This window comes from Lethenteron reissneri, chromosome 38 (assembly GCF_015708825.2).
Source record: "Lethenteron reissneri isolate LAM-NWPU_2019-01 chromosome 38, ASM1570882v1, whole genome shotgun sequence".
NCBI classification, from domain to species: domain Eukaryota; kingdom Metazoa; phylum Chordata; class Hyperoartia; order Petromyzontiformes; family Petromyzontidae; genus Lethenteron; species Lethenteron reissneri.
Window position 1 is genome coordinate 11,504,987 of NC_083816.1, and position 21,612 is coordinate 11,526,598.

The following is a 21,612-nucleotide window of genomic DNA, read 5'->3' on the forward strand; positions in this document are numbered from 1 at the left end:
ATACATGTAACATACATACAACACATATGTAACAAACATGCAACACACATGCAACATACATACAACACGCATGCAACATACATGACACTACCCCATGCCTCACACTCGTCACCCATGTCGTCTCGCCACAGCCTACACACACGTGTTGTATACACACAGCACACGACAGGCAACATACACAATGAACGGTGCACCACACACACAATACTCTCGTTAACATATACAGCACAATACACAAACACACACGACCCCCATGCACACATTGTATATTAAAATACACTCCCCAATACCACAACACACACATTAGATACGTACTGATAACATAACATACCAAGATAATATTCAACATTACCCCATGCCCCACACACAACATACACTCTACATATGGATAAACGTATACAATTCCCAAATGCACACTGCATACCCCCTATAAACAGTCTATACACCACGCTGTATTTAGTTAATGTCATGCAGGTACAATACAAGAACCCCCCCCCCCCATGCACCACAATAGATATAAACCCTACATATGGATAACACGCGATCCAAAAACACAATACTCCACACAGCACTCGCACAGTCCATATGCATCGTGCAGTATATCTTGCTGACAACGTGAAGGCACAATACGTGTACATGTGCACTCCACACCCCCATTCAGCACACACACAAAAGACACAAGGCTAACATTCAATACCAAAACACAATGGACCGCACTCCCACTTTGCAGTAGTACATATGGTAGGTGACTTTGTGCAATACACACGCCACAATGTACCACACTCACAGCACATACACCACGCAGTACACACACAGTGCAGTACACAGCACATATACCACGCAGTACACACAGTGCAGTACACAACACGTGTACACACTGCACACACAGCCCATACACCATACACCACGCAGTACACACAGTGCAGTACACAACACGTGTACACACTGCACACACAGCCCATACACCACGCACTATACACCATGCACTATACACCACGCAGTACACACAGTGCAGTACACACCGTACATGTACACACACATGTACACACCGTGCATGTACACACAGTGCATGTACACACTGCGCACACAGCCCATACACCACGCACTATACATCACGCAGTACGCACAGTGCATGTACACACAGTGCAGTCTACACAGTGCAGGTACAACACACGTGTACATACAGTGCATGTACAACACACGTGTACCCACAGTACATGTACACACACGTGTACATACAGTGCAGTACACACAGTGCATGTACACAGTGCAGTACACACACGTGTACACACAGTGCAGTACACACAGTACATGTACACACACGTGTACACACTGCACACACATCCCATACACAGTGCATGTACACACAGTGTAGTACACACAGTACATGTACAACACACGTGTACCCACCGCACACCACGCAGCCAACGACTCTGACCGACCGCAGTGAGCGCGTTCGTGCGGTCAGCGGCGACCCGTTTGCGGTCTTCCTCGGGGTGGCAAATTCGAGGGCATTGAAATATCAAAAAAAGGAAATAAATAAAATAAATCTCCCCCCCCACCACCACCACACCACACACACAGTGGGAGAGAGAGATAGGGTGGGGGAGAGGTTGGGGAGAGAGAGAGAGAGGGCTGTGGGAGGAGGGTCTTAGGGGTGGAGAGAGAGGAGGCAGCAGCAGCAGCAACAGCAGCTCGGAGTGAGATGATATAACGGGAGCGCACTCGCTGCTGCTGATGCTGCTGATGCTGATGCTGCTGATGCTGATGCTGCACACTCGCCACGACAGACGACACCTGCTGCTGCTGCTGGAGCTGCTGGAGCTGCTGATTGGTGATTGCTGCTGTTGGTTGAGCTGTCTCCACTGCCTGCTGCTGCTGCTGCTCGTCTCTTCTCATCCTGCTGCCGGGGTGTGTGAGGGTGCATCTCTCCCGATGCCTGTCAGCATTGTCCGTGTGTTGTAGTTAGTACCCCCTGCTTGCACGTGTCGCTGTTGTTGTTGGAGCTGTCTCCACTGCCTGCTGCTGTTGTTGCTGCTGCTGTTGTTGGAGCTGTCTCCACTGCCTGGCTGCTGTTGTTGCTGCTGTTGTTGCTGCTGTTGTTGTTGGAGCTGTCTCCATTGCCTGGCTGCTGTTGTTGCTGCTGTTGTTGTTGGAGCTGTCTCCACTGCCTGGCTGCTGTTGTTGCTGCTGTTGTTGTTGGAGCTGTCTCCATTGCCTGGCTGCTGTTGTTGCTGCTGTTGTTGTTGGAGCTGTCTCCATTGCCTGGCTGCTGTTGTTGCTGCTGCTGTTGTTGGAGCTGTCTTCGTTGCCTGGCTGCTGTTGTTGCTGCTGCTGTTGTTGGAGCTGTCTTCGTTGCCTGGCTGCTGTTGTTGCTGCTGCTGTTGTTGGAGCTGTCTTCGTTGCCTGGCTGCTGTTGTTGCTGCTGCTGTTGTTGGAGCTGTCTCCACTGCCTGGCTGCTGTTGTTGCTGCTGTTGTTGCTGCTGTTGTTGTTAGAGCTGTCTTCATTGCCTGGCTGCTGTTGTTGCTGCTGCTGTTGTTGGAGCTGTCTCCATTGCCTGGCTGCTGCTGTTGCTGCTGTTGTTGTTGGAGCTGTCTCCACTGCCTGCTGCTGCTGCCGCTGTTGTTGGAGCTGTCTTCGTTGCCTGGCTGCTGTTGTTGCTGCTGCTGTTGTTGGAGCTGTCTCCACTGCCTGGCTGCTGTTGTTGCTGCTGTTGTTGCTGCTGTTGTTGTTAGAGCTGTCTTCATTGCCTGGCTGCTGTTGTTGCTGCTGCTGTTGTTGGAGCTGTCTCCATTGCCTGGCTGCTGCTGTTGCTGCTGTTGTTGTTGGAGCTGTCTCCACTGCCTGCTGCTGCTGCCGCTGTTGTTGGAGCTGTCTTCGTTGCCTGGCTGCTGTTGTTGCTGCTGCTGTTGTTGGAGCTGTCTCCACTGCCTGGCTGCTGTTGTTGCTGCTGTTGTTGCTGCTGTTGTTGTTAGAGCTGTCTTCATTGCCTGGCTGCTGTTGTTGCTGCTGCTGTTGTTGGAGCTGTCTCCATTGCCTGGCTGCTGCTGTTGCTGCTGTTGTTGTTGGAGCTGTCTCCACTGCCTGCTGCTGCTGCCGCTGTTGTTGGAGCTGTCTTCGTTGCCTGGCTGCTGTTGTTGCTGCTGCTGTTGTTGGAGCTGTCTCCACTGGCTGCTGCTGCTGCTCGTCTCTTCTCATCCTGTTGCCGGGGTGTGTGTGAGTGTGTGTGAGTGTGTGCATCTCTCACGATGCCTGTCAGCATTGTGCTGTAGTTAGTACCCGCTGCTTGCACGTGTCGCTGTTGGCGCGGTGGCTGTCGCTCTGCTGTGCCCATGTGCTGCTGCTGTAGTTGTTGTTGTTGGAGCTGTCTCTACTGCCTGCTGCTGCTGCTGTTGTTGTTGTGTTCATCGGCCGTCGGCGTGTGCTTGACAACCTCGGATGCTGTCCGTGTCCGTGCAGACGGTGCCCTGCTGTTGTATTAATCCGCCCAATCAGCTGTTGTTGGGGTCTTCTCATCCAGCTGCTGTTGATGGTTTGCGCTGTCCTCTCTCGTCTGTGTCGACTCGCTGCTGTTGTAGTTGTTGCTGCTGTTGTTGTTGCTGCTGTTGTTGTTGCTGCTGCTGTTGCTGATGTAGCTGCTGCTGTAGTTGCTGCTGTTGTAGTTGCTGCTGCTGTAGTTGCTGCTGCAGTTGCTGCTGTTGTTGTAGTTGCTTCTGTTGTTGCTGCTGCTGCAGTTGCTTCTGTTGTTGCTTCTGTTGTTGCTGATGTAGTTGTTGTAGTTGCTTCTGTTGTTGCTGCTGCTGCAGTTGCTTCTGTTGTTGCTGCTGTGCTGATGTAGTTGTTGTAGTTGCTTCTGTTGTTGCTGCTGCTGTAGTTGCTGCTGTAGCTGCTGTAGTTGCTGCTGCTGGTGTTGTAGCTGCTGCTGCTGTAGTTGTTGTAGTTGCTGCTGCTGTAGTTGTTGTAGTTGCTGCTGCTGTAGTTGTTGTTGTTGCTGTAGTTGTCGGAGTGTTTCAATTCCATGCGTCGCTATCTGAGCCCTCACGATGCCTTTCTGTGTCTGCTGTTCGTAGTCTCCCTGCTTGTTCCATCATTTCCACTGCTGCTGTTGGACATTCTCACTCCGCTGCTAAGCGGTGCTTGTGCTGCTGATCACGGTGAAGCTGTTGAACGATTACAATGTGTTGTTGTTGTTGTTAATCAGCATCTGCTGATAAAGTACCAAAGTGGACTGAGCACGGCACTTTTGTTGACCTTTCCGCAGGGCGCAACAGCGGCAAGGGCGACCGCTCACAGCTACAGCAGACTCAGTGTTACACTGACACACACACAGGCATGCTATGAGCACTATTGATTCATAACTGTGCACACACACATCGCAAAGACATACATTACATAGACATTGCACGTTTACATTACACTGCGTACACGTGCGTACACGTAACAGCACATGGCATGTACATACATGTGCATGACAAGTCATATAATACACAGACAAGACACACGCAGGCCACATACATTCACATTTAACGGGCAAGATAAACATTACACATGCTGGCGAGACACACACAGTGCTAAGCCACGTAGACACATGTAAGTGTTGCACTTAGAAGAACATCCACAAACAACACAGCAGCAGCAGCAGCACATTGCCAGCACACGAGTATCAGCACCACGTGCAAGGCGACGTCTTAACAGTGAAGGGAACAGGAGGCGCACACTCGGCAAAGTGACACACAGCCTGCAACAAGCAGCGACAGAGAGAGTGTGAGTGGATCAATGAGTGACACGGCTACATAGGGAGCAGCAGCAGCACAAGAAGCCAACCCAGTGAGTGACCGAGACACGCACGGAGGAGGAGGGGTAGGAGACCCGGGGGAAGACGACGAGCAGTGACACAGACACACACGTGTACAGGGTGAGCAGCTAGGGTGTAGGAGACACACCGAGACCACAGCCCACCATGCTGGACCCCTCGTCCAGCGAGGAGGAGTCCGAGGACGTGCACGACCGACCCCGGGGGGGGGACGCGGCGACCTCCTCTGCCCGGGTCCCCTCGGCCGGCCGAGCCGCCTCGTCCCGTGCCAGCGATGCCGCCGCCGCCGCCTCCGCCGTCGTCTCCTCCGCCTCGGGGGCCGGGGGTCCATCGGCTTCAGCCTCCTCCTCCTCCTCGTCATCATCGGCGGCGTCTTCTGCCGCCACCGCCGCCGCTGTCGGAGTCATCCGGGAAGGCGGCGGCGACGACGGTGGCAGGCGCCGCGGGCCACGTGGCCGTGAGTTTGACCTCCGGGCAGGTCACGGGGTCAGCTCCCGGGGTCGCCGCCTCCAGTGCCGCGGCGGTCGCGGCGGGTCCCGGGGTCGCGGCGGGCAGCCCGAGCCCGCCGCCCTCGTCGCAGGCGTCGGGGGGAGACCGCGAGAAGGAGGAGCTGGAGCGGCTGCAGAGGGAGGACGAGGAGAAGAGGCGGCGGCTGCAGCTCTACGTGTTCGTGCTGCGGTGCATCGCGCACCCCTTCAACGCCAAGCAGCCCACCGACATGGCGCGGCGGCAGCAGAAGGTGCGCGGGGCGTGTGCGGGGTGTGTGTGCTGTGTGTGTGGTGTGTGCTGTGTGTGTAATGTGTGAGGTGTACTGTGTGTGAGCCGTACTGTGTGTGCTGTGTATGAGGTGTTTACTGTGTGTGTGGTGTACTGTGTGTGGGCCGTACTGTGTGTGAGGTGTGTGTGTGTACTGTGTGTGAGCCGTACTGTGTGTGAGGTGTGTGTAGTGTGTACTGTGTGTGTGGTGTGCTGTGTGTGTGGTGTGCTGTGTGTGAGGTGTGTACTGTGTGTGTGGTGTGCTGTGTGTGAGGTGTGTGTGGTGTGTACTGTGTGTGTGGTGTGCTGTGTGTGTGGTGTGCTGTGTGTGAGGTGTGTACTGTGTGTGTGTGGTGTGTGTGGTGTGTACTGTGTGTGTGGTGTGCTGTGTGTGTGGTGTGCTGTGTGTGAGGTGTGTACTGTGTGTGTGGTGTGCTGTGTGTGAGGTGTGTGTGGTGTGTACTGTGTGTGTGGTGTGCTGTGTGTGTGGTGTGCTGTGTGTGAGGTGTGTACTGTGTGTGTGGTGTGTACTGTGTGTGTGGTGTGCTGTGTGTGTGGTGTGCTGTGTGTGAGGTGTGTACTGTGTGTGTGGTGTGCTGTGTGTGTAATGTGTGAGGTGTACTGTGTGTGAGCCGTACTGTGTGTGCTGTGTATGAGGTGTCTACTGTGTGTGTGGTGTACTGTGTGTGGTGTGTGTGTGGTGTACTGTGTGTGGTGTACTGTGTGTGAGCCGTACTGTGTGTGAGGTGTGTGTGGTGTGTACTGTGTGTGTGGTGTGCTGTGTGTGAGGTGTGTACTGTGTGTGTGGTGTGCTGTGTGTGTAATGTGTGAGGTGTACTGTGTGTGAGCCGTACTGTGTGTGCTGTGTATGAGGTGTTTACTGTGTGTGTGGTGTACTGTGTGTGGTGTGTGTGTGGTGTACTGTGTGTGGTGTACTGTGTGTGAGCCGTACTGTGTGTGAGGTGTGTGTGGTGTGTACTGTGTCTGTGGTGTGCTGTGTGTGTGGTGTGCTGTATGTGCTGTGTGTGTGGTGTGCTGTGTGTGAGGTGTGTACTGTGTGTTTGGTGTACTGTGTGTGTGCTGTGTGTGTGGTGTGTGTGTGTGCTGTGTGGTGTGTGTGTGCTGTGTGTGTGTGCTGTGTGTGTGGTGTGTGTGAGGTGTGCTGTGTGGGTGGTGTGCTGTGTGTACTGTGTGTGCTGTGTGTGGTGTGTGTGAGGTGTGCTGTGTGGGTGGTGTGCTGTGTGTACTGTATGTGCTGTGTGTGGTGTGCTGTGTGTGGTGTGCTGTGTGTGTGAGGTGTGCTGTGTGTGGTGTGTACTGTGTGTGCTGTGTGTGTGGTGTGCTGTGTGTGCTGTGTGCTGAGTGTGTAAAGGAGCACTTCCTATGTGTACTGCATTTGAGGTGTAATGTGTATTGTAAATTCACCGTGTATACATGATTTTTCAAAATGCAGTGTAAATCACGTGTAGAACATGAGTGTGTGTGTAGTGTACTTGTGTGTTGTATTTGCGTAACAATTGTGTGCAGTGTGCGCACAGTCTGCGTGTGCAATTCCCAGTGTGTCATCATCATCATGCTCTTGTTTAGAGCACTCGAGTGCACGCATAAACCCACGTGCTTATAAACGTACAGTGTTGCCTTTGGGAAATTAATATACTCAAGAATAGCTGTATTTACACTTACACACACCACCACCACTAGCAACAACAACAACGACAGGAGCTGTTGAGTAGGGTACGTATCCCCACATTTAAATACACTCATCCCTGACGGCTGTCTTCAATGCATCACGGGCAATGCATTAACAGCAGCCTCCATTCGCCACTAATTGTTGACGGTCGACATCGCCAGAGCACCTGCGTCAGGCGAGGTGCACTTTGAGGCCAAGTGAAGTGTGGAAGAAGCCTTTGCCGGTCCACTGACCGAGGTGCCTGGCAGATGCCCTCTTCCTGTGCTGCCCCAATGTGCTGTCACATACACATGCAACACACGCACACGTCACATCGCAATAGTGCCATGCAGCTTGCATTGGTCTCACTGCCTTAATAAGGTGACTGATTTTTTTTCCCTTCTCAAGAGGTCTTTTGCTTTTCCCTGCTGCTTTAGGAACACCGATCAATGCACAAAAGTCATTACAGCTTCTGTACTGCACCATCAGTTATCCTGATTAACATGATCAGAACAATTGGGTTTATTTTTGGGTCTGTTTGGTGGTGGTGGTGGTAGTGGTGGGTTGAACGGCTGCTGCTATTGAGATTGTCGTAATTGGGGAGAGCGCATGATCTGAAATGATTTTGTCACTGCTCTTCCTCAAATTATGTAAAGTCATAAAATATGCATCGCTCTTAATTGGGCTACACGCACGCATGCACCGAGATGATGTGCAGCTAAGGGACCTGTCTTGTCAATATGCATGCAGTTTGCCCAACGAATTCACTAATTCTCATTGCTTACGTCTTTTATGTGATGGAGCAAAGAGTGTATTTTTTGCTGAGTCAAAACCAAAGAGTCGATATTTTCGCCAGATTGCCACATCCATTGACTTGGATCCCTTTGCCAGAATTTTAACATATTTATTCACCCCATGTGTTGAGTCTTTTTATTATGCACTATTTACATGTGTGTGCAGTCACTACGTTAGTGGTCGATATACCCACGAGTTTATACTATAATTGTGCGAAACATTGCACACGTAATAGAGTAGGGCAACAAACGTTTTCATATACTTACGGGGAAGGCAGTGCAGTTTAAACAGTGGCAGAGTTTAGTAAGTGACACGTGTTTAATAATATGACACATTACCGCAACGCATCTAATGTGTACAATTTAATGTTCTTTGAACTGTCAGTTTTGTTGTGGTCGATTCGGCAGCAGTGTCGTAAAGGTTCCATCAGTTGAAGTTATTTCATTTTTTCTTCTTGCTCTCAAATTGACGGCTTGCAGTGCCACTCTGGAGAGAACATTGGGCTCACATGGGGGTACTTTTCAGTTTTGTATTTGCTTTTGCAAACTTCTTTCAGGTGCAAAGTGTGTAAAGACCTGTTTACTTTCCTCCCGCGTTTTAAAATAAGTTTCTTTGCCACGACGTAAGCACATACTGGAGAGTTGTTTTTTTAAACCAGATTATTGTACTTATGGCATATGGAGAGTATTGCATGTATACTCTTAGGTTTTTTCGAAAAAAATCTAAGAGTATGAATCCTTGCAGTCACGAAAGCTTCAAATCTAGAAGTATTGCATGTAGACATACAATGTAGCCAAGTAGAATCCGCCAGTGCTGAAGATGGTTTTGAATGAATGAAGACAATTTACCATACGATTACAATGTAAGATATGTATGAAACGCCTATGTTTTACACCTAATACTGATATGTGCAATTAGTGATCTTGTAAGCACAATATAATTTGTCTTTAGATCGTGAACATATCTTCATATACGGTATTCTGCATTAAGTTTATATATGTTTTTGTATACACAGTATTAGTTTACATGCTGTCCACAGTATATATGTACAGTATATTGAAATTACAGTCGTGAATTAAATGCATAATTTCCCTGCCATTTACACGTTACATTTAATCATGCTTCATTGTATTCATAATGTACCTTGGCACTGCTAGTTAAGTGCCCTGCGTGACATACATAATTGTGACAATGCAATGCACCCTTTTTTTTGCATTATACCTTGCCTACTGAGTGTATACTGCACCAGACTGCTTACAGTGTATTGCTGGACACGATGAAGAATTATGACATCAAGATGTACTGTTTCCTCTCTGGCTGTGACAATCAACCAGTCAGTGGTTGCCAGGTTAAAGAAACACAAAGTTGGGTGTGAGGATCTTTCCTGTTATTGACAGCTCAATCAAATTGTACTATGGCAAGACGAGACATGGTGTTTTGATGATGAACTGGGATGATATATGTATTTGAGTATGTGTTTAGTGCACGTGTCAGAGAGAGGCCTTCAAGAATATCGGTTTTGGCACGCCATCACGCACATAGGTTTTCCCAGTGCCACTCTTTTGACACTAAAGGGATTCGTAGGTATTTCTTCTGGAAACGGTGCCATAATTCAGTCGATATATTGCCGTCTTGTGACATATAGTGACTGTCCACAAATGCAGTATTTACCTGGCAGTATACACTGTGCTGCAGTCTGTATCGTGTCCTGGCTGTCATATCAAAGCAAATGCAAGGAGGGCCTTCTACAAGACAACATTAAATGACTATAATGGTGAACAGGCACGTGTAAGACATATTCATTACTCGTTAATGACCGAATCTGGCAATTGTTTGATAAGAGCCTTATAATAATCGTTTTGTTGTAAAAAAGTGATTTGTCGATGTGACCTCAACTGTATAAAATCATAGTCCTGTATGACTTAATTTTACATAATTATTACCGTATGACATTCAATGTAATTTTTGGGACCATGTGATTTTAATTCACGGAGTTTAACGGGTTAAGCGGTGGCGCAGTGGTTTTAGTGGACTGCACTGTGAACCTGGCCACCTGAGTTCTATTCCCAGCCGTGGTTAGCGAATGATATCTAAACCTGTCCTGGGCACCCCCCCCCCACCCTTGAGAAACCCCCACAAGTGGATAGTATGGTGGAATACGATCAAGCAGCCACTGTGGCTTACACAGCATGGTGGGGGGAGGGGAGGAAGCCCTCATACAAAAGGCTGACTATTTTGTTTGATTTGACATTCCACTCCAATATTTTGAGTCAACTTTTGACAACTGTGTTGTGGATTGGTGATATTAACGTGAATTCGCTCTTAGCATGATTTCTTTTTTACATTGCAGACTTTTGGTGTTCGACAAAACTACGGTATGCACGTTTTAAATTGCGGTAAAGTGAGAGTGATGGAGGATTTATGGCGTGGCCCTCCATCGGTGTATTCGTCTGTGTGTTGCTATCATGAACAGCTCCCTCTTGAGTTCTCCCATGTGAAAATGTATTTATATTTTATTTGAAGTGTCTGACTTGTAATTTTCATTAGAGTGCAGCAATTTTTCACTGTTGTCTCACAATATAATAGTTTGGCAGTGTGTAGCATGTATCATTTTCTGTTGAATAGCATGGCAACATCCTTTGATGATGACTTTTACTGCGGTGCATTTGTCAGTCCTTTAAACCATAGTAAAGGATAAGGAGCTTATCCTTGTGCCACCATTTCACCAAACAGCCATGACAGCCTAAATCAGTGTGTGTGTGGTGCTCAACTGACTGAGAATTCTATTTTTAGATGTTACAACTCTTGATAAACCCAGCCATTCAGCTCGCCTCATACAAATTAGCGAGAGCCTTCGTCAGTAATTGCGCCTTCCGCAGAAAGGGCGTTGAAATGTAGGTGCCTTGCAGAGTAGGCCATCCCAAGCTGATGTCAGGGCCACATTTTACTCTGAAGAACGTGCCTGCTGCCCTTAGTGTAATTAAGCTAAGTGAAGCGTAAAGGGCTTGGCCTTAAGCCACGATTTATCAGAAGTCTTATAAAGCAATTGTTCAGTGTAATTGTTTTTAGCTGAAGTAAAACTCACTGCTGTAAATAAACAAGCAGTTACTGTTCAGGACTGTTCCTGGAGTTACTGCAACAGGACCCTGCTATAGCCAACACTCTCGGTGGCTCACAGTCACGCACTGTTAAGTAAGTTTAATGTCAATTGCTCAAATTATCTTTTGTACACTCGTTGGTGATCAAGCTGAGATCATAGAATGCATTTACATTCAGGAACTTGTTTTAATCATATGTTAGTTGCCAGGATTCAAGCCCTGCTGGGTGCCCCCTTCCTCCCAAACATGGACGTTAATAACCAGAGTCCTCACAGAACAAGCTCAAAAAGTATTATTTTAACGAATGGCTAAAGTTGCTTCCATGAACTCTGTGGCATGACATTTTCCCCGGTCCTGGCAGACGTTGTTATTTTTTGAAGCTCGGGCTGTCTCAAGTGTAGAAAGAACTTGAAAGCCACCGCCTCTGTATTACCAGTTCTGCTAAATCCAGAGCGAAACAAGTGATTTTGCAGAAACGCGTTTCTTGCCGTTGCTGCAAAACTATCGGCCCTTCCGTCAGCGAAAGCTGTTCATCCCTGGCCTTGTCGCGCTGGAGATTGAAGCCGGGATCAGGGAGAATGTTGCTTCTGTGAGCATCACGACCACTTTGCTCAAAACGGCCGATGTTTGGTGCTGGGAAAAACAAAAGCGGAGTAAAACTTGGGATTGTCTACAAAATTGAACAGTTGTCACGATGTTATTCTACAAACAAAAAGACAAAGGCGGTTGGTGCAGTCACGTTACTCTGGTGCTGTAAGTGGGAAGCGAGCGACCTGTGTTGCCGTGGCAATGCGGTCCAGTCGAAGCGAACTCAGCGTTGGCTATAAAAGTGGTGTCTCCACGTTTTACTGAGTACTCGCGCTATATCACGTGACGGTTCACACCCCCGACTCACTTGTAAACAAAATGTTCCATCTTAAGGGATTTGGCCAGGTTAAATATTTTAATAAAATAAATGTAATTTTTTTTTTTTAGTTGAGCAGGTCTATCGGAGAATATCATCTTAGAAGAACTTTCGCAAAAAATACTTCCGAATGAAAGACCAGGACCAGTGCGCCAACTAAATTAAATGTTTATTGTTGAATTTAATGTAAAATGTAATCTTCCTGTCATCTATAAATAAATGTTTAATTGACACGTTTGGTGGTGTATTTCTGCTCGGCCCAAATTTTTTTTTTACTTCAGGGCACTGAAGGCGGCCCATGAAGCGAAATTGGCATGGAGATTTCAGGCTCACGCCCGAGACGACAGCCGCTCGTACTGAACAAAACACGGAGACACGGTGACGGGACGGAGGCACCTCCAGTGCATACGCGAGTTCTGTGGCTCGTGGGAAAATACAGATGTATCAAGCTATGTGGCCCCCGTGTAGCTGGGCTGAACCTGAAACCAGTTGTGATGTCATGGGGTTAATACGCAAATGAGAAGCGTGCGTTGTGACATCACTTGCTTGGTTCAGCCTCCTCGCTGTGTGTTAACAAAAAAAGCCGCACACATTAGCAAAATGCTGAACGTGAAATTTATATTTCTCAACAACAAATTAGAAATGTACATATATAGACTGGAGGAGACTCAGCAGGTTCATAATGGTTGCGTCGGTGACACAAAACGGCACGACTGATACCGTGGGTTTTTACCAATGGATTTAGGTGCCCCAACTATCTCCCTCAAGCGGGATGTTGATCAAATATAATCCCTTCGTTGGGCTTACACAGCTTGACAGCAGCAGGCTGTGTGCCATACACGGCTTGGCATCCCTTAAATGTTGTGTCTCCAGAATGCCAGCGGGTGTTCTTTTTTTTAACGAAAGCACTTCACACGGACAAGTTTAAATGCTATTTCCCATTTAACTACTCTTGCTCATAAATCTATTTACGTGAAGGAGTTGCTGAAAATACGTAACGGTATTAGCTTTTGTTTGGTGCCACGGTTAGAGTGAATTTCCTTGCAGTTTAGGGACCGTTCTGAGATGCACATGCTATGTCTGTGTCTGCTCTTTATCCCCACATATTGCCAAGCGACTCTACGGAGCACTTGTCTTCCTGCGTACGAAGCAAACGACGCGTGTATATTTAGCACGCACCGTGTAAACTCAAGAAAATTAACGCATTTGTGAGTTAGCCAATTTATTGTTGGAAATGTAACAACAGAATTTGGATACTGCGTTGGCAGGACGGCACAGGCTCTGCCAATAACGAAAAACTCACCTCTTCATTCGCGTCACTTTGCCACGGTGGCGAGATGTTAAATACCTTGCCTGGTATACGGGAGGTCGTGGGTTCGATCGCGACCCTGACATCTGTATAATTGGAGTCTGCATGTTCTCCCTGCGGTCGCGTGGATTATTCTCTGGGTCTTGCGTTTTTTCCCTCCACATTTAGGAACATGCGTTTAGAGCATTTGGCTGCTATACATTTCCACGTGATAATCCACTTCATTCAACTATCATTTGTGATAGCCAGCTCGCTTCTGAAAAAGAGTGATATAGATCTTTGGGCCTAACCTGATAAAATACAAAATAGTATTAACAACAATAAATAGGAGGCCGATGTTTTTCAGGAAATCGCCCTTTTTCTGAACAAAAAGCACAGATGTGTTGATGCTACATTTGAAGATTGCAATTTCCACTGGGGGGGGGGGGGGTGTCTGAGGAAGGTGGTTGAACACTGAACACAATCGAGGGGCTGTAGATGTTCACTTGTACTCAAACTGTACAGGGGTCGATGAAACCTGTTGTTTCACACAGACGCCAAACACACCGTGCAAGTGGACACTTTAGACGATTTATTGCCGCTCATTTCAACGGATTCGATTGTGTAATTACACACAAGCTCGCTGCTGTGCTTATTTACGATAGTTGTAAATTCCATGCAGTGTTTCATGAAAGTTAGCTCTATTAATAATCAAAAATACATTATCATCAGCCATAATCTGTCCACAATTGAGGTGCGACATTGTTTTCCTGTCAGCGTGAAGTTAAATACGTCTACACATTTCTGTTCCATAAACTGGTCCCCCAATCTAGATTTGACGATATCCACAATGGTGCTACCTGGTCCAAGAGTTGTCATGCTTGTTTCCATGAATGCGAAGAGCAGTGCGTTTTTGAAGTGTGATGTCTGCAACTTTAATTGTCTTCCTTTGACAAACGTCTGATTCCTGGCACATATGACATACGTAATGCCTTGCAGTTCTCCATAAATTCCTCCACTGCAGTAATTTCAAGGTTCTTTCTCCTCTGTCACGTGTTATGGTTCCACCTTTATTCACAGTGAATTGCCAATTATTAACCTCATTGTTGCTGCTCTCATGTTGTGTGTCCCCCCCCCCCCCCCCCCATTGCTTACTCGATAACATATTCCATCACTTGTGTATTGTATTCTCTGATGTATTTTCCGAATCGTTTTACGGAGTTCTGGACATTCAATCTTTTGCTTTGCATCTCCGGGACGTGTCTTTCGTGGTTTGACACGTTTCTTTCTCGTTAGCGCCGTTAATTTATCCTCCCCCTGACTTTCCATGCAACTGTCCATTCGGGTTTTCGGCCAGCAAGGACACATCAATATAATGAACACCCTTTTTTCAATCAAAATGGAATCTAGGAAATTGACATGGATGAACCAGAATAGAAACGAGATTGACGTCTTTATACCCCCCCCCCCCACCACATTGCAGAGATATCCCAGTCCCCAACAAATTCAATGCAGGATGGTCCAATGCATGTTCTGATTAAGCATTGATAAAAGATAGTGCAATGGTAATTGCAGTTAAAAGCAAAATAGCGAATGCCAAAATACTACGTCAGAAGGTAGCCTCGATACTAATAAATAAATAAACCACAGTCATCGTACGCATACTGTGTCCATTTGTCGATCCACTGCTGGATGAAGGCCTCCCCCACACCACGTCGGTCATAGAATTGCGTTCCCAGCCCTCGCCAGGACTGGTCGTTGCGGTTTGATGAAGGGGAAGGCCCCGGGGCCAGATTTCACTCGGCATGGATGTTAGCGCCGGCTAATGTTCGTAGAGCAGTGGGCTAACCACGACACCGCCACTCCCCCAGACGTGTATAGTGTATGTCGGCGTAATTGCTTGTGTTTGTGTTATATTTTGGTGTTTATTTGACCCCTCTAAATGGCATTGTGCAATTAATTTCGACCAAATTTAATGAGTACTGTTGCTCTCTGGGCTCGGTTAAATATGCACGCAATTACCGTCAGTTTTGTTTAATTATTTCTCCCCCCCCCCCCCCACTTACAGTTGCAATAAGTGTGTTAACTGATTCATGTTGAGAAAGCATAAACAACTGCTGCATTGGACGATTATCATTAACAGCTTATTACATCTACCAGGGTGAACCCAGTAAGTTAAACGAAGGGGAAGGTAATACAAATGTATGTAATTAAGCTTCTTAAAATATTTCATTGCCATGTGGTTATTGGTTTGTTTCAGTGGTATGTTTTTCATTAATTGCATCAGCTTGAAATATTCTACCTACCTGTACGGAATGGGTTCTTGGACCAAATCACCCAGAATGCACCCAAACTCTTGTGACCTCACGAGTTAAGCAGGCTTTAGTGTGCATAGTACTCGAATGGGTGATCACCAAGGACAATCGGGTTGCTGTAGGAGCTGTGGGGCAATGTGGAGGGCAGAAGAGGGCAGTTAAGCAAAATCCCCCGTTGTACTCTTACCATACTTCCATGCTCCCACATCTGCGCTACCCTCCTTCACCGTGCCGCACTGGCGAGCGAATTTTGATCTCCCCACGATTCGCACGCCAGGGGGGGGGGGGGCATGATCCAGCGGTGGACTGACAAAGCGGCTGAGCGTGTGCATCAAGTGGTATACCCCCCCCCCAGATGGACGATGAGTAACATTGCCAGTTTTGACAGGGACATGCGAGGGTGGTGCAGCGCCTTGTTTATAATCTGCATCTTACCAGGATCATGCGCTTAGGGCAGTAAATCCAGCATAATTACCCGTCCACGCCCCGGCAGTGTGAAGGGCAAGCTGTGTAACTCTCGGAGCCACAAATCATAAAAATAGGAGTCCGTCGGCAAACACTCGCATCTGGCCACTTATATTCTGTAATCATCGTCTAATTTGACACTGATGTTGTGAGTGTAAACTTTGACCCTGTGGGTCAAAGATGTGGGCGAGGAAGAAAATTGCCGTTTGCTATTAAAAAGGTGGAAATATGAAACGTGCAACGGAATTAAAAATGAGATTGTGAATGGTTTTGGCAAGGAGAGAGAATACAAATTGGATGCTTTGTCAATGGAATTTTGATGCATACAATTCTTACAATAAAATGCCAGGGTTATGTATCAAACAGAAAAGCTACATTGCCCATTCCAGAAAGAAGTCACGTACAGCTGTATTCAAGAGTGACTTTGTTGTGTTTATTGGTGTGCCATTTGCACAGAAGGTATAGCCAAGGTCGATTTAAGCAGCGGAACAAAAAAAACACAAAGCAGAGTAAAAAACTAAATCATTTTGTCCTGAGACTGGCCTAAAAATGAATTTCACGAACCAGACAAAGTGGCCTCGGCCTGTATTCCTATGGCAGGCAGCCTTGCCGAACAAAGCCAGCAGTCGTGGAGCACCATGGCTCCGTCGTGTTGGGCCTTGTGAATGCCTCTCCTCCTCCGGGAGCCTTTCAACCCGGCCGTGATGTCATAGGGTCCTTGTGGAAAAGGCGTACGGGGGGGGGGGGGGGCTGAATGGCATCTCATACTTGACGTCTACTTGAAGGGCTGCGGTTTTTTGTTAAGTGTCAAAAAAAAACCCAGGGTGGATATTGTAAAAATTGTCATATTTTAGTTTGGCATTGGGCAATGTAAGCCAAGCACATGTAAAAACCCCTTGTTTAAACACATTACGGTCACTTGCCCCTTATCAGCGGGAGGAAGGGAGCGGAAGGGGGGTGGGGGTGTGACAGCGGGAAGGGGATTGAGCTCAGGCCTGCGCAGCTCTTGAAGGTTTGGGATTATAAATAAACTGTGCCGGGACATCCTTGAGAACAGCACGGCACAGCGTTGGTTCCGCTTCCCAACGGTTGTGGAAACAGGGCATTAAAGCTCTCCGCGTTCGAAAGCAATTGATACGTGGGATACAAGAGCTACCTAATGCACTCACGCATTTAATGCCTTAGAGAACGGCGTGTGTCTCTTTGCCGGTGCCGTATTCGGGCTCTGGGTGTTTCCACGGCATTATAGATGGACCCCGTTTGACTTTAAGCATCCCGTGACCAGATCCAGCGTGGACGCCAGCGAGCGTGTGGTGCAAGTTGCCACGTTTGGCCCTGGAAACGTTTGTGGAGTCGCGTTCTAGAACTGCAGTTACACTCACGCCATTGGCATCATCAGCAGCCGCATTCTGTCCGCTGCTAGATGAAGCCCCCACAAACCGCTGTCCCCGTCTGCCACGGCCCAGCAATGCAGCGACCCATCAAGCACCTGCACAGGGGGTGATTTTTAATCGCTCCGGTCCCCTGTGGTTTACCTCGATGTTGTTATATACATCCACATTGTGTTGTAATGAGGAGAGTAATGCGTGCGACATAACTCGATCTCTAAACTGCTCAACAACTAAAGCATTTGGAAACAACCTTTTTAAGATAGTTTTTTTATGTTGTAAGTCTATATAATGCAAATCTAGCTTGTTTTTAACGTTGCACTTTTTAAGCTTCTTAAAGTATTGCTTTTGCCTACATACTTTACTTCTCAACTAGCTGCCCTCCAACTGGTGGCATCACCATCCCCAGGTTGGGCGTGCGGGGAGCGGTGGAGCACGTCAGCGGTGTGGCGATTGAGAGGTGCAGGAGGGCACAGAAGGGATGTTCTCGTCAGCGAGGAGCATAGACCATTGCCTCACAACCTCCGGTCATCCTCGCAGCAGCAGTGGCGGCTTTTGACTCTCCATCGAACAAAGGCGGTCACCGCATCGCGCGCTTTCGGATGCGCTGCTGCGACCGTCTGGAACGCTCTTCCTTCCGATATTATGAAGCCGCTTGAGCTACGCACTTTTAACTCCAGATTGAAAACTCATTTCTTTAGAACTGCTTTTTGTGATTCGTTTGTTGTCCTCCTCCCCGCACCTCCGATTAGCACGGTTGGTTACGTACGGTGCGAAAGAAGTTCAACGCACATACGTACAACACGGCCAGACATTGCCGCTCGCTTTCTCGCTGCCTCGTTTAATCACGAGGGCGGACGCCCAAATTCTGGCCTGAGGTTTTGGTGGATGCTGGCTCCGTGTGTTTTGACGTGAAAGTCATGAGCCCAACAGCCACCCCACCAGGGTTCAATTTACACTTCACGCTATGGCACAATAATGCATCGCCCCTGCATATGCAGCACGGACGTACACAATGACGACGGGTCCTGTGTACAGTTAATTGAATGATTGATAATTCCGCGCGACGCTCGCGTTAAATCTTATGAGCCGTGCTCGCGATGCGCACACTCCGTAAACCACGGCCGACTCTCGCACGTTGGAATTCAAATACATTTCTCGGAATTGTCCATGTCCAAGGGAACAGGTGGCGTGACATTGACGAAAGCGCCAGTGCAAAATGCGCAAGAGAGTGCGTGCTGCTCTCCGCAGAGAAGAATGTCCGTGAGGATTCACGCCGTCCGCTGGCTGTGGCAGGCAGGCAGCTTGCTCGTGCGTGCGTGCGCCTAACAAGCTACAAGCCGCCTCCAGGGCACGTTGCATCACATTGTGTTGGTGGCCGCATATACACGCTATCCGACGTGACCTGATACATTGTCCTCTCTTGTTCCACGGAACCGATTCGAACCGTAGCTAATTAAACGCATCGTTCCCCGCCTTGTGTTGATGTACGACCATCATGCAGCAGAAAATATTGTATCGGCTGGAGATCACAGGCCCCCATTGAGTGGGAATTGTTACTGAGCTTACGCAATATTTATGATTTACTGTTGGCACGGGTTGTGTATTTAGCTTGATGGTGCTGTGATAGATTACTTGACTTGGCATGGAGGAGTCACCACTTCAGTTCCAGGACTGGGGGAGTGAACGGTGTTTGTTCTATGGAGATACTCATCCTTGCCATAGGGATGTGGAATTTTCTCTGTGGCTCAGGGCTGCCAGTGGATGTGTACATGTCAATCCCCTGCTGGATGGGGGCCTGCCCACGCCACGTGTTGGATGCGAGGATGTTTTGACCATACTTCGCGATGCTGGTCAGTGAGGGTTGGTGAAGATGGGCAACATAGACATTGGAGCATGCTACAGTAGAGCAATTCATGTTTATGAAGTTGTATATGCATACAGTACAAGCTAATGTTTGCTTGAGTATTGAAGACATATTTTTTTTTAAACACACTTGCACATTTTCATTAAGTTGCAAAGGTTTGTTGAATGCTTTGCCTGGTTTGGCTGTGGTGTTTAGGAATCCACGGGGGCATGAGTTGGCATTGCTGAATGATTGTGCGCTCCGAAGTAATCTGAGCTCGCCCGCTGGAATGTTCAGGAGCGTATTCTCACTTGTGTAGCTGCGCTCAGGGTGAAAGGAATATATTTCAGGACACGTGCTTCGCCTTCTTGCCACCTTATTGAATGGTCAGGTGTGTTAATTGATGAGCGAGTGCATGTGTTAGACCTTAACATCAGACTCGCGTGACCTTTTGATCACCGAGAACTTACCCGGGCTCAATTATCCAATAAGAGAACAATGGTATGCGTTCGGATCATCTGTGGCACGATCGCTCTTCTCTCTGACCGCTTAGTAGGAAAATTTAAATACTTACTGAAAAAAAAACAGAATTTGCATTCCAACCTTTGCATTATCCACAGTGTTTTACTACATTTTAAATACACCTTCGCCTGTGCCCAGACTCTTTAACGGAACGTGAAATCGTGCCTTGGCAACAATTAGAATCATTAGATGGGGCTTTGTGCCGCGATATTTGGCGGCAGTTATTAAGGTTTGCTGTCGAGCGGCTTCCCGTTAACACGGGAATTCGTACAAAAAGGTTGGTGTCCGGCTATATTTGTAAATGCCAGCATTTTTTAACGCGTGGAAGTGGGACAGAATTAGCAAAGCGCGAGGCTCATTACGGCATCCACGTCGCACCTCGGGTCCTGTGCATTCCGTGCGCTTGTAGGCAATCGGTGGTTGACGTTGAGCTGCTGGTGAAGAAGCGATACAAAGACGGCGTGGCAGCGCGGTGCTCGAGTGGTCGTGCAAACTCGTCGTCTCGTCTCCGCGCTGCTGTGTTGTGCTGAATTGGGTGGGGGAAAACATGGGTTCAAATTAATATTTATGTTCTATGCAGTTATTGGAGATCAGGGCTCGCTGAGCTCGTCATCAGGTCGTCGTTTTCTTGGTTCTTTCGGTAAAGTCACGTAGAAGGGAAATAATAAAATAAAAAGTATGTTGAATTTTATTTTTATTATTTTGTTATTTCCCTTCTACGTGACTTTACCGAAAGAACCAAGAAGATGAATCCCTGCAGTCACGAAAGCTTTAAATCGAAAAAAAAAATTCAGGTCGTCGTTTTTGAGAAGCTGCCTCTTGGCAGTGCTCACTTATTTCCTCTTGACGTGAGCTTCAGCTTCCCCCCCCCCCCCCTCGTGAGCCACCCGGCCACTTAACAATAAACTTTCTCAAGTGGCATCACAAGGAGGAATTATTTAACGAAGCGTGAGTTGTCACTTTGCATCTGAATCGTGCGTATGTTGAACTTCCTTCGCACCACCCTACGTAGCCAACATCGCTAATCGGAGGCGTGGGGGAAGGACTACAAACCAAACACAAAATGCAGTTCTCAAGAAATGAGTTTTGGTCAATTACTATGCCTTTCGTTAACTTGGCGTTGCTTTGATTTCATACCCCCTACGTATGCTTGCAGATGGCAACACGTCACAATCTCTCGTCGGGTACGTTGCATGAGTGCCCGTGGACGTGCCTCTTCACGGGGCACTTGCGCCCGTGATGCTTCTGCGTTGACGCCTGCTGCAGGTGATGAGCGCGGGGAGTCATTAGCGAGACGGCGCAAACTTTACGGAGGGCGCACGAGTTCCCGCGTTGTGATGAGGAGGACAGCACTACAATCAATGGGCAGTTCCCAATGGGACGCTCGGTTTGCTGTTGTTGCTGCTGCTGCGTTGAGCGGACTCGAGTGCGCGTGATTAATTCATAGGAGGAGGTTGGCTTCAATCAGCTGTGCTCGGCCACGTCTTGATCAATGTTTGCGTGGTTCTACGCAACGGTGTCAGATGTAACACTTCCTGGTTTAAGTTTGAAGGGGGGTCCACAAGGTGTGGTGAGTTGCCCCGGGCCCCGGGCCCCCCATGGACGGCCCTGTCCCCACCCTCCTCGTATTTTAACGTGATAGTTGGAAGTGTCTATACTGTAATTCGGTAGCTATGTATTTGTGTGTGTCACAGAGAAAGACCAGATTACTAAAAAAACGTTATCAACGCAAGGTTTTGGGGGATGGGTGC

The 21,612-nt window shown here is 48.0% G+C and overlaps 1 protein-coding gene across 22 annotated transcripts in view; it reads left to right on the plus strand.

The window, feature by feature from the left end:
• The first annotated feature begins 647 nt into the window (after positions 1–647).
• LOC133351733 (calcium-dependent secretion activator 1-like) overlaps positions 648–21,612 on the plus strand; it is a 363,205-nt gene continuing 342,240 nt past the window's right edge. For 8 of the 22 annotated variants that reach the window (XM_061567184.1, XM_061567180.1, XM_061567181.1 and 5 more), the window contains exons 1-2: positions 1,736–1,911; positions 4,264–5,554. In XM_061567184.1, coding sequence (XP_061423168.1) covers positions 5,090–5,554 — 465 coding nt within the window. In that variant the 5' untranslated portion in view covers positions 1,736–1,911; positions 4,264–5,089. The other 14 variants (XM_061567173.1, XM_061567178.1, XM_061567174.1 and 11 more) reach the window with 6 other exon arrangements.